This window comes from Saccostrea cucullata, unplaced genomic scaffold (genome assembly GCF_032062105.1).
Source record: "Saccostrea cucullata isolate Sc308-1 unplaced genomic scaffold, CSIRO_AGI_Scuc_v1 ctg510, whole genome shotgun sequence".
Taxonomy (NCBI): domain Eukaryota; kingdom Metazoa; phylum Mollusca; class Bivalvia; order Ostreida; family Ostreidae; genus Saccostrea; species Saccostrea cuccullata.
In genome coordinates this window covers 64,489-77,353 of record NW_026928379.1, presented here as the reverse complement: position 1 = coordinate 77,353, position 12,865 = coordinate 64,489, and the positions used below count along the sequence as shown (strand labels likewise).

The 12,865-nt window shown below is 36.2% G+C and overlaps 2 protein-coding genes across 2 annotated transcripts in view; one reads left to right on the top strand and one right to left on the bottom strand.

Moving 5' to 3' along the window:
• LOC134277405 (uncharacterized) overlaps window positions 1-8,458 on the bottom strand; it is a 36,483-nt gene extending 28,025 nt beyond the window's left edge. The window contains exons 1-10 of the mRNA XM_062759739.1: window positions 8,225-8,458; window positions 7,390-7,555; window positions 6,780-7,022; window positions 5,762-5,948; window positions 3,962-5,381; window positions 3,283-3,393; window positions 2,793-2,938; window positions 1,612-2,551; window positions 1,119-1,219; window positions 603-746 (exon numbers count right to left, since the gene is read on the bottom strand). Of these exons, the coding sequence (XP_062615723.1) occupies window positions 603-746; window positions 1,119-1,219; window positions 1,612-2,551; window positions 2,793-2,938; window positions 3,283-3,393; window positions 3,962-5,381; window positions 5,762-5,948; window positions 6,780-7,022; window positions 7,390-7,555 (3,458 nt within the window). The 5' untranslated portion in view covers window positions 8,225-8,458. The remainder of the gene's footprint in view (window positions 1-602; window positions 747-1,118; window positions 1,220-1,611; window positions 2,552-2,792; window positions 2,939-3,282; window positions 3,394-3,961; window positions 5,382-5,761; window positions 5,949-6,779; window positions 7,023-7,389; window positions 7,556-8,224) is intronic.
• A 530-nt stretch (window positions 8,459-8,988) lies between these two features.
• LOC134277397 (ADP-ribosylation factor-like protein 6) lies at window positions 8,989-11,621 on the top strand. Its single transcript, XM_062759732.1, has one exon. It carries the CDS (start codon window positions 9,048-9,050, stop codon window positions 9,612-9,614), a length of 567 nt encoding a protein of 188 aa, XP_062615716.1. The 5' UTR covers window positions 8,989-9,047; the 3' UTR covers window positions 9,615-11,621.
• The last annotated feature ends 1,244 nt before the right edge of the window (window positions 11,622-12,865 follow it).

Sequence of the window (12,865 nt, the reverse complement as noted above, 5' to 3'; positions counted from 1 at the left end):
GACAGTTTTTTGTATTGTTCAATAATATGTTAATAAAATGTATATTGATGTATTTGGACTTGTACTTTTTATGCAATCTGCTTGAATTTCCAAGGATATAAATTGTTGTTAAAATGGATCCTTGTACAACATTTTCTGTGGTAAGCATGAATTGCTATGGACTGAATGGATCAAAAAAACTAATCAAAAGGACATAATGACAGAATTCAAACAAATGTTTAACACTTATTTATTATTACTCTCAGACATCTCATTTATAATATACAGACAAAACTGTACTTTAAAATTTATACAGTTTCCCCCTTAATGCTGCCTATACACTTATACTGACGAAATAAAACACAGATGTCGATATACATTTCACAAATATGTAACAAGAAAATTTAGGTCTCCACAAAAGAAAATTTTCAATACACTACACAACTTCATCAAATGTCTAGCACTTGGCACTGAACACAATGTTAATCTGTCTCACACATTCCAGATAAACAGTTCATATGCAGGTAATATCCATTACTCAAAGTCAACAATGTTATCTTTAAGTTCCTGTTGATATTACCTTTAAAAAAATATTTTGTTTCAAACTTCCTTTTGATATTTACATCATCTTTTTCTTCCCCCTTCCTGGCCCCCTGCCCCTTCCTCTCCCCCGCCCCCGTTTGGAGGGCTTTTTGTTCCTCCCCATACACTTAGAACAGTACCAGTGTTCCTCTTCTGCAGGTTCTTCTTTAAGTCCAACACACGGCCTGCAATAAAACAAGAAATCTGTGAAAAAGTATACCATGTAAAACAGGATTAGTGTTCCATTTGAAATTTGGGCTTAATTTATTTCAGGTTAATAATTTTATATTCCATTCGTACATAAAAATATTTTCCAAAAAAAAATTAGAATTATAGCTTTCAATTACTTTCAAATCATATTCTACTTGACAAAATATTAGGAGGATCAACCAACATTAAAATTTGCCTTAAAATCCCTTCTTCTTCATTTATACATTTTAATTAAACATTCTGACTAGCTTATTCATGAATTGCCAGTTATTAAACAGGAAAATTTATAATATTTTTTTGTATGAGGTGCAGGAAAGATAACTCCTGTTTAATAAAATGACACTGACCAATGATACCAGTCGTCACAGATGTCACAACCAATCATAGGACTCCCGTCGTCCGGCATCTTACAGGCGGGGCAAATCCACACCTTCTGACCCGAATCGTCCTACAGTACATAATTAACAGATAAGTTCAAATATTAAAGAAATATCAACAAACTTTGTAAAAGTCTATTCTGAATTCTGGAAAAAATTAAATAAACGAAGTTTTAAAACATTCCGCAAACTTATTTTTTTTTTCGTCCTTTTTCAATACTAACAGATATCTGATGTGAATTATCTTTTTTTAAAAGGGGAGTAAGAAACACATGCTTTTACTATTAAGTTCATAATTTGTGACAAATTATTACTTTTCCTTACCTACAATCAGTTTTTAACAGGTTTAAAAACTTCTCCAAGAAGGAGGTAGAATAATATTCAACATTGATCATTGGCACAATTTTTTTAATTCTCATGATAATTTACTATTTATAAATACCAGGTACTAGTATAAACTTACAATGAAGGTGGTGACTGTTTCAGCGATGACTGTCCTCTGAACCCCTGGTTTGGCGAAGCTGGTGCCTGGCATGCTTGGCGGGGGCATTGGGGGGATCACCTCACTCTTAATGGTAAGGGGTACAGGAGAGAGACTTGGGGAATGGGAGGGACTCCTAGAGGTCATGTGACCAGGGGTCGATGGCTTGGTATTTGACGGGGAAACAGAGGCCCTGTATGGACTGGGCAAGGGGGAAGGTGGGGGTGAGGGCTGGGGGGAAGGGGATCGCCCTGGAGAGGGGGTCCTAACGGGGGACTGTGAGTTGGACTTAGATCTCACATAGGATGAGATGGACTCCTCTGCAGGAGACGGGGACCGGAGAGGAGAGTTGGAGGGGGAGGGGGTGAAAGTTTTGCGGGTTGAAGCAGGAGAGGGTGTAAACCTCTGCACCTCTTCTTCATCCTCTTTCATGGGCTCAGTTTCATGGTCCGAGTCAGGTTCAAAGTCAGTCTCAGGGGTAGGAGGTTTGGTGGCTGGGGTTGGAACTTTTGGTGGTGGAGGAGTGGGTGATTTTCTTGGAGGGGGTGGTGTTGGGGTTTTCCGAGGAGGAGGAGGTGTTGGGGTCTTTCTTGGTGGGGGTGTTGGGGTCTTGGTGAAAGGGGTGAACAGCCCTGGGGGTGAGGGTTTTCTGGGTGGGGGAGGAGTAGGGGATTTAGAGGAAGAGGTTGAAAAAGGAGTTTCTTGTCTGGAGATGGGAATTGGAGCAAACAGAGGTTGATCCAAGCTCTCCTGCTTGATGGGAGGAGGGTGTGTTGAGGCAGGTGGGGCTTCTTTTTTCTTCTCTTTGTCTCTTTTCTTTTCCTTCTTTCTCTCCCTTTCTCCCTGTTTTGGAGTAGATCCACCAATAGACTGAGGGGAAGCGGAGCCTCTCTCAGACAAGGGAGGCAATGCTTTTATAACTCTGAAAAGTAAATGAGATTAAATGTCACTATCATGACTATACCTCTGGTCTTTTATCTTAAAATCATTCCTATTTTTCGCAGTTTTTGTAGAGAACATTTCATCAGAAAAACAATTGTCTCGCATTGGTTTTAGACTGAAGAATCATGAATAAAGATGACGTGAAGAAAAGTTGGTTTACAGTATTATACTAAAAATCTGAGTTTTGTAGGTTTACTGTAGAATGACAGGTGTATACTTACAATTTGAGCTCTGGCCTGGGGGAGTTCTGAGCGCTGTCGTTGGGGGGAGATTTGAGGGACCCCTCAGACATGTAATTTACTGTGGTGGAGGACGGAGAACTGCCAATCCTGATCTTCAGTTTAGACACAGTGGGAATATAATCCGGCTAATGAAACGAAAAATAAATATTCTCAGGAATGTAGATTTCTGATAATTCTGTTTTTTAATTATGTACCCTCTAATATCAACCTTACTTGCAAAATATGATAAAAAGCAATTGTACACTGTAATAATTCAGCATGATTAAACAATCAAATTTAAATTAATACTTGATATATGGATTTCAGACAGAGAAATAAACTCTCATTTCAAGACAAAGTTTTAAAATTGTTTGCTAGAGATGGAAAACCATGAGTATCACTACGCCTAGCCAGATGCAAGTGTCTGTTGAAATGAAAAATTCTGTAACATATTTTTTATTTTTCATCCTATACCCTACACTGATTTTACCTCTTTATTTCTTTCTTTGTCCTTCTTTCTCTCTCTGTCTCTATCTTTATCTTTATTCTTTTTCTTCTTTTCTTTATCTCTCTTCTTTTCTTTTTTCCTCTCTTTATGTTCCTGTAACGAACAATTCTCTTTAAACCTCATCAGAAAAATTGTACATGTACATGTATGCTGTATAGAAGCAAAAAAATAAAAGGTGAAGAAAATTTACATCACTTCACTAGAGTAATGTTTAAAACTTTTCTGCAGGGCTTTCACCATCACAAAAAGTACTGTATACAGGGTTATTTTCGCCCAGCTTTATTTTTGCCCTTTCACCCTTGCATACAATTTTGCCCCACTTTAAATTTGCCAAGTCATAGTTTTAAGAAATTATACTGTATTCTCTGATTTCGCCCCTTTTTTAAATTTGCCCAGGTGAGGCTAGGGCAAAAGGGGCAAAAATAAAATGGGGGCAAAAATTTCCCTGTATACAGTATTTACAGTCTACTTTTATGTATGTTTTGAACAAGGACTGGGTTAAGGATAATAATTCTAAAAGTGCCTTGTTTACTCTTACTACTGTATGAAACACACAAACTATAACATGTATATGTGCAATCCAAATTATCGGAACAATCGGTATCTCTGACAAGGAAATTCAGAACTTTAAACATTTGAAAACTTTGCGATCAACCTTTACCTTGGATCTTTCTTTCTCTGGTTTATCTCTGCTTTTCTCCTTGACCTTCTCTCCCTCTTTATTCTCCACTTCTTTATCCACAAACTCCACACTGAACATCTTCTGTGGAGACTGAGTGACCTCCTTTTTGACTTGTTCTGGTGGTTTGGGGGGACTTTCTGGGAAGTCGTACACGTTGGGGGGTCTGGAGACCTCCTCCTCCGGGGGCTCTGCCTTGACCGTCTCGCTGACGAAATCTTTCCCTTTCAGCTTATCCTTCAGCTTGTCTTTTACCTCTTCACTCGGATGCTCTTCTTTCTGTTTTGGTGTCTTCTCCTTCTTCTTTTTCTTCTTCTGTTCAGACAAGTCAAATGATGCAGCCTCCTCCTCAATCATTTCTCTTTTCACAGTCACAGAGGGAGGGGCATCAATGCTGTCCTCAATAGCCGGATTGGTGTCCTCTTGGTTTGATTCTGACATCTCTTCTGCTATCCTCTCTGATTTAACTTCTTTCTCCTTCATTGCACCCCCTTCAGAATCTCCTTCTCTAGACATCTTCAATACAGCCTCAATACAAAGATCAATGTTCATTTCTCGGGCTCGTTTCTTCTCGGGACTTAGAGGTGGCCTTCCCCTACCTCTGGCCTTCTCCTTACTTTTACTACTGAGATCAAGAGGTAACTCCACATCAGTTGGTTTCTTCTCCACATTCTCCTTAGCAGAAGCAGCTGGTGGTGCTGGTTTCCTGGACAAGTCCAACACATCACTGGCAAACATTTCCTCCATCGTAGACAAAACAGGAATATTTTTACTCTCTTTCTTTTTCTCAGGAGTTTTAAGCAGGGTTTTGTCCTTGGGTGGCCTCCCTCGACCCCGAGGGCTACTTCCTGGCTGAGCAGGGCTTTTTCCTTGCCCTGGTGATTTTGGGGCCCTGGGAGATTTTGACCTAGATCGTGGTCGACCCACTTTCTTTTTCTTTGGAATAACTTTTGTTGATGGACTTGGGACTGGTATTTTGTCTTCTAAAGCAGGAAGAGAGGCAGATTTTGACACAGTCTCTGAGTTCGATACTTCATCCCCACCTCCCTTTTGTCGAGGAATTTTCTTACTAGTTCCATCTGGATAAATCATGATCTCCTCCACTCTCTGCTCTCTCTCTTTTCCTACTGCCTCCACTCTCTGGGATTCTCCACTGCTCTCTATCACCTTTTCTGGCCGGCTTAAGGGTGTAGAGGGTCTTGAATCCACCTTTTCTTTCCTGAAGATCTTACTAACTGAGGGCTTGTCATGGCTAGCTTTCTTAAATCCCTGGGGAGGGGTCCTGGCATCTGGCAGTTTTCCTCCCTTGGTGGGGGTCAGGTCCCCAGTGTGTGTGATTGCAATGCTCTTCATCTCATACTGAGAATGCATAGCTTCTTCAGGCAAAGCTGCATTTGTCAACCTACAAATGGAAATTTACAGTAGGAAAATATTCATTTGAGCAATAAATAACTCAAAAGCATACAAATCATAGTTCTTGTAAGATAAAAATTATGTAAAGAAACATTTAACATTCACACAATGCATCACAAAAATGTTTATTTTCTTCAAAAAACTCTATTTTGTAATATTTTTTTTATATTAAATGCTTGAAAGTATATCAATCCCTCAATTTCTTTTTTTTTTCTAAAAATGACTCCCCACCCCTAGACGAAGAAAAACACAGACATGTATAGACAGCCTCACAAGATAATTGTCAAAATACATCTAAAATGTATTGTTTACACTTACTAAGATAAATCTCATTTAAGATTTCTATAACAGTTACAGTAATAAATTGACCTTGGTCTTTTCTTTGGCAAGCCTCCCTCCAGTGGGCTAGTCATTGGTCGTTTGTCTCCCGGGACGACGAGGTTGCTTCCCTCTGTGACCTCTGCTTGACCTCCGACTCCATTCTGACCTTGATCTACCTGCATCGCTGACCCCTCTCCCTGATCGTTTGACTTCTCTGTCTCATTGTCCAACTCATCTATCAAAAATATTCATTATTCACAAAAATTCTTGCATACCAACATGTTTAAAACTTTAATTGTCTAAATTTAGTTTTTTTTTTTAAATATTAAAATGGAAATTTTTTTCTTATTTCCTAATATTCATGTTACATTTATGATCAATTTAATCTTTCATAATTACATGTAACAACTCAGTTTCTTTTTTTCATACAAAACTTATTCTTTATGAAAACTTATTGCAAAACACAATATTTAGTGTAACTGTTACTTGTTCATTATAAATGAGTTGCTAAAATATGTACATTGTATTTCAATGTTTTTAATTGAATAAAACTAATTACAGACTTGTCGAAATCCGTCGGTCCTGTCGGCAAGGCCGGTAAAAATTTGTCTGGACCGAAAACATTTAAGAAAACGTCGGTCCAGATGACCGTTTGAAAGAAATTGAGCGTAATGCAAATTTAATAAAGGTCGGGATCGGGATGCGTAATTAAAGGTCACAAACCCAGAAATAATGGCCGCGTACACAGCATGTTGACGATAGCTAAGTAAATTTGTTATAGCAAAGTCATAAACTTGTCATTTATGTCTACGTTAAAGACTCTCTATCCCAAGAAAGGAAACTTGTTAGATTGAAAGCTATTGAAAATAATAAAGTACATTTTGGTGCTGTTATTCATATGACTTTTTCACCTTCAAAATAAAGGTACAAGTATCTTGTCTGACAAAAGTTTGACTGATCCGACAGAACATTCGATTTTGTCAGACCAAATGTCTGACAGTGATTAAAAAATTTCGACAAGTCTGTAATTATACTTTATATCACATATTTTAACTTTTCTCAATACCTTCTGGGGTAGGATACAGTAGGGGCATGTAATCCTCAATGTGTTCGTCTCTGGTCTGTAACTCTTTGTGACCCGGTTTAGGAATCTGTAAATTACAGCTCTTGGGGGCAGGGAACTGGACAATTTCGTGAGGGAAGGGCGCCGGCTCCACATGGCGGACATACTCCTCCAACTCACTGATGCTGACCCCCATATGTCTGAACGCCAGCCCCACATCATCCAAGTTAGGGTCTGTTCTTCCAACTGTAAATAACACTTCATATTTATTTTGCATATAATTTTCTACCCAGAGCTAGTGGATATTTTATTGAAGTGAAATTTACAAATTAATCATCACTGGTCATACATGTACTTCAAATACATGTACATGTAATACAGAATGCAAGAATAAAGAATGGATAGGCCTTCAGGTCAAGACTTGTGTACCTTAAAATATTGTAAGTATTATTTATGCATAGAAATGTTGATTATAACAAAATTCAATAAATATCATGTCAATGAATGGTCTTTCCAAAAAATGAAAATTAAAGTGAGATACCAAATATTGGACTTCAGTCCTGATGTCCAAAAATTTGCCTTAGTTCCGTAATGTTTGCTTTGAAATACGTACACTGTTCAGAATATCTGTGAGTGACTTTAGCCAGCTGTAACATGTAGCGTCCCAGGACATCAGTAAGGAGCTCAAGGGGCGTGGACTGGGCAGAGTTCCACCCCACATTCTGACAAATCTGAGCCAGGGCTATCCTCAGAATACTCCGACAATACTGCTCTGACATCTAAATCAGAAAACACACTATTATATATTAGATTTCATTCAGGATAATAGGTAAATAACCTGCAAGCTAGTTAGATAAACTAAGTGTGTGTTGGGACAAGCCCTCGCCACAGTTAGAATAGCTCCAATATAATTGCAATATTAATGTAGCAAATCAGTGCAGATCTCCGACAAAATGATTTTGAAGAATACAAAAGGGATTGCCCTGAGAATGATGATTAATCGAAACCAACCCCTCTGAGACTGTATATGGTGTTTCATCACAAAAGTAATCCATATAAACGCGACTATTCAATTCCTCAATGTTGTTCTCACTTTTAAATTTATATGCGGCAGCATGTTTAAAATGTTTGCACTTGAAACTTTCTTGATTGTTTCAGGTAAATACACTGAGTTTAAGTTATTGCCAATTTCTATTTTGCTACAATACCAAATACGAATACTTTGATCATTATGTGGCACAAATTCTATCGTTAAACTGGGTCTTCCTGATGATAGGACAATATCATTTTAACAATAGAACATTCTATCTATCTTTCCAAGTGTAACTTGCGGAAAGTAAGCATCCTGTAATTTTTATCATTCCTGTGCGTTAAATACCTTCTTTGAAATAATGCAAAATGCCTTGCAATTAACAAAGTTTCTAAGTTTGTGCTTTGATCATTCTTACGTTTAAATTCAGAAGCCGTCTTTTTCAATTGAAAGATCACAGAAGCAAAGAAATCATCATCTTATTTCGATGAAACGTCATTACCAGTCCAAACCAAAACAGTTTCTGCTTTTAGAAAATATTGGATACACCAAGCATATACTGAGAATGCACTATTGTGCATCTCCCCATTTTGAATCTAACGGTATTGTATATTGCATAAACGTTCGTCAACTACACAGCTGCTTCTTAAATAAGCTTGTTTGCCTTTGTCTGACTCTCTGTCACCGCAAAATTAACATTTCCTTCCACTGGAGGCTATCCAACTTCCATTTTACTTGTAAAATCAATGTTAAGAAAATGTTTGAATTTTCATAATTTCCGATCCCGATGAATTTAATTTTGGTGCTAATTTTCATGCTTTTTCATTCATCCATGGCCCCAAACTATTGAGAAATGTTGGAATGAATATGAAAGATATTGAAATGATAACCTTTTTAAAATATGTAAAGTGCAGAACAAAAACGAAAGTTTACATCGAGTTTGTTATTCTAAGTTATTCAAACATTTATTTCACTAAGATGAAAAGGAATCCTGGGACATATTTTCGATGGTGACGGAAGTGTACACACGCAAGACGTGATCTTTAGGTAAGAATTGTTAAAACATCTGTATTTTTTGTTAATTGCCATTTTTCAATTTAAGTAATTATTTGTCCTTGTGATAAACATTAAAAAATTTACTGTTTTCATTTCAGGCACCAATATGACTGCATAAAAGTTGACTGGCAAGATAAATACTTTTAGTTATTGATACATATTGAGTTGAAGTAAAGAGGAACATCATGGGAATATTCGACTCTCTAGCAAAGTGGCTTGGCCTAAAGAAAAAGGAAGCCAATGTTCTTGTGGTAGGACTTGACAACAGTGGTAAAACGACCATCATTAACCAGTTAAAACCAGCAGAATCCAAGTCTTATGACATTGTTCCAACGATTGGTTTTACAGTGGAAAAATTCTCAGGAAAATCCTTGTCCTTCACTGCCTTTGATATGTCGGGTCAAGGTCGATACCGCAACCTATGGGAACATTACTACAAAGAGTGTCAGGGCATTATCTTTGTAATCGATAGCAGTGACCGCTTACGTATGGTCGTAGCACAGGAAGAATTAGAACAGTTACTTAATCATCCAGATATTGTTGGTAGACGCATTCCAATTTTGTTTTATGCCAACAAAATGGACATGAGAGATGCCTTGTCAGCTGTTAAAGTCGCACATCTTCTGAACTTAGACAAAATTAGCACAAAGCCGTGGCATATATGTGCATCAAATGCCTTAACTGGTGAAGGGTTGAGTGAAGGCGTGGAATGGATAACTGGGCAGTTGAAAGAAGTTGTAAATGCTAAATGAAGCACCATTAAACATCCATTATACTAAAATATGTGGGCATACAAGGTTGTTTATCAATAGAGAGTTGCAAAAGTTATTCTTGTTAAAAAAAAAGTACAAAAATTGTTTTAAATAATTGTACATGTTGGATGAAAATTTTCTGATAATACAATATCATTTGTTGTTTATTCAATTTTTGAGAAAAAAAGGTAGTTGGGGAGAATCACCATGCTGTTACTTTTCTTTTATTAGACCATGTAGACTACAACATATATTCCTGATACAAATAATAGATATCTGCAACTTTATATTATATGAATCTATACAACACATTGTGGGAAAATACATTTTTTGAGCATAAATTGTCTATAATATACTGAAATATATCTTTGTTGATTTGCTCTGGTTGTGAGTTAAATGTTGTCGTAATGATGTAATATATACACTGTAGAGTCGTACCTCAGTGATTATTAATATACATTTTATGTGGATGAGTTGTTAAAATGGAACGTAATGTAATGTGAACATGAGTAACCTTTCAGTGTAATGCAGAGTCTATTTAATTGAATTATTTTAGTATTCTTTTACATCTTTTACACAACAATTTTTTCAGTCCGTCCTACGATCATAATATATCAAGTTTTTTTTACCCAAAATGGGTGAAATAATTGAGGATTATATATGTATATCATATTAGCTAATATTATAAATGTAAAGTCATAGATCTAAGCTAAGTTTAATTAGGCCGTTTACATTAAAAGTAATGCACAGTGTAGTGAGTGTACCAGCAGGGATTGATATGGGGCATATTTGCTAAAAGATAATACCCCCCTCCCCCCCCCCCAAAAAAATCCCATGAATTACCATTTTCCCCTTTTAATGAGTAAACAAAAATTCCCATTACAATACTAAAAAGCTCAAAAAAAAAAATTCTTCATAAATTTTAAAATTTAAGGTAAAAATTTTTCCAGAATAATATGTTAAATGTGGTTTTACCTTGCTATTTTAAGTATTCAAAATGGGAACACCCCCCCCCCCCCCCCAGCATGACTTCCCCTGCACCTGCTAGTGTTCTAAAGTGGCCCCCAGACCTCTTGCTGAATTTGCCAGTTTCTCCAGAAAGGGTGGTTTCCTCACAAAGATAAATTAATCCCTGACCATTTTTGTTATTATTGGATTCATGATCTGTTCTTGTGTGAATTTGAATCCCTTTTTTTAGTATGAAAATTTGAAATTGATGGAACGTAAATGTAGGGTAGTTGGAATTGGTGCAGATGGTACAACTGTATGTTAATTTGCTGGAGGGAAACAGTATCTGTCAACAGTAAAAGTTATGCTTAGATGGAATGATATTTAGAAATGTGTTAAAGAGGTAGAGCCACTTTGGGCCTTATTTGGCCATGAGAATTTCTGAAAATTCAAAACTGCTCAGTTTAGGTTGCAAATGCAGTATTTATCACTTGGACTGTTGGTGATGACGTATCTATTAATTGTGATGTAATTTCACATCTAGTCAATGCATTATGACGTCATAAAATGCGTCATTTTCCTCATATCCTGTAAATTCCTTTGAAAATGACCTAAAGTGAAGCATTTTTTCAATATTTCATATAGAGCACAACCTCTGATCCAAAATATGCCAATACATAATGAAAGGCCTATTTCTGAAGATCAAAAAACATGTTTTATTTTTTGGATCGTGGGCTGTGCTCATATTTTAATACTTTGCTCAAGGTAGTCAAATAAGCATATTTTCTGCAAATTTCAAGAACATTGCAATTTCTCAAAGCCTGTTTTCAAATATTTAGATTCTCAAAACGAAATTTAATAACAGAACATGAAAGCACCAAGTGTCTACTTTATTTTGATATATGAAAATGGAAAGAGGGTGAAAGTTAATTAATTGATATAAGTACAGGGCCATTTTATGCATAAGATGGCTCTTGCTCTTTAACATTGTAAAAGTTGGCTTTTTTTTTCCTTCAAAAAAAAAACAAAAAAACAAACAAACAAACAAACAAACAAATACTAGAGTTTTAATTTTTGTTTAAAGATAACTTTTTTAGACTTACTCATAACAAAAATGGGAAGTGAAAAAAAATTATTGCTTTTGAAAAGAAAATAAGTCTGTTTTTTCATTTATTAAATAAATAATATTTGTTGATGTTACAAGAATTGAAATATATCTAATGAAAATTCACAATTTTTGTCAAACTAAAGGCTATTCATCACAGGTGAACAATTTACAATGTACAAGTTATTTCCCTTTATACGCACGTGAATAGAGACACGATAGATATGACTGCCTCTGGTATCAAACGACTTGTTTCATAATTTTATGAAAAAAAGTACTGTTGAATGCATTTACTATTTCTGAATAAATATTTATCCATATTTTACTTTTTTTTAGTTTTCTGTACGAAGTATAACCTCGGTTTCTTTATTTTATTTCATTTGAAGCAATTTCAGCTGGGTGAGGAGGCAAAACTATTCAGTTTCGGAGCGCCCATCGTCGCAAACCACGGCCAAAATGTACGATCCTCTCCCATTCTGGAGAAAGCTATATGCGGACTCCGGACCGTGGCTTGAGACGATGCGGAGCGCCATAGTTTGAACAATGATCATATTTTATTATTACAAATGGGATTGGGAAAAAGTTTTTTAAAAATTAATACACCCTTTCCCTAAAGTTTTAGGGATACTAATTAGCAACGATTACATGACCAAAAAAAAAACAGTTTTGTCTTCTGTAGTATTTTTTTGGAGTTCCTACAGCCATGATAAAGTTGTTCATTGTCAACGTTATTATATGCATTTAAATCAAAGTTAGAAGACACTTTTATTTGCATATATACTACTACTATAGTTGTTAAATTCAGCCCCCCCCCCTTTCTTGGGGTGGGTGGGTGTTTCGGGTCATATGTAACATAGACCTAAATTGAACTAATTCCCATGAAGAGTTCAAGAGTTTAACCTAGCTGTACTTAAGTTCAAAACAGACTGCATGATACCGTATCAAAAGTAATATCATGGTTCACACTAACAGATAGATGGTCACCAACATAGATAAGAGTGATAAACACCATTTTATTTCGAAATGAACCAGCTTTGGGGAATCCCACAATATTCTAGACTATTATTTGGGGAAAATGTTCAATTCCGTACACATTGGTGAAGTTTTGATTTTTTTTTTTTTTTTTTACACCTGTAGAGTTTGTAGAGTCTAACATTTGTAACTTTGAATTCGAATTGAAAGAAAATTGTGCGCTGCG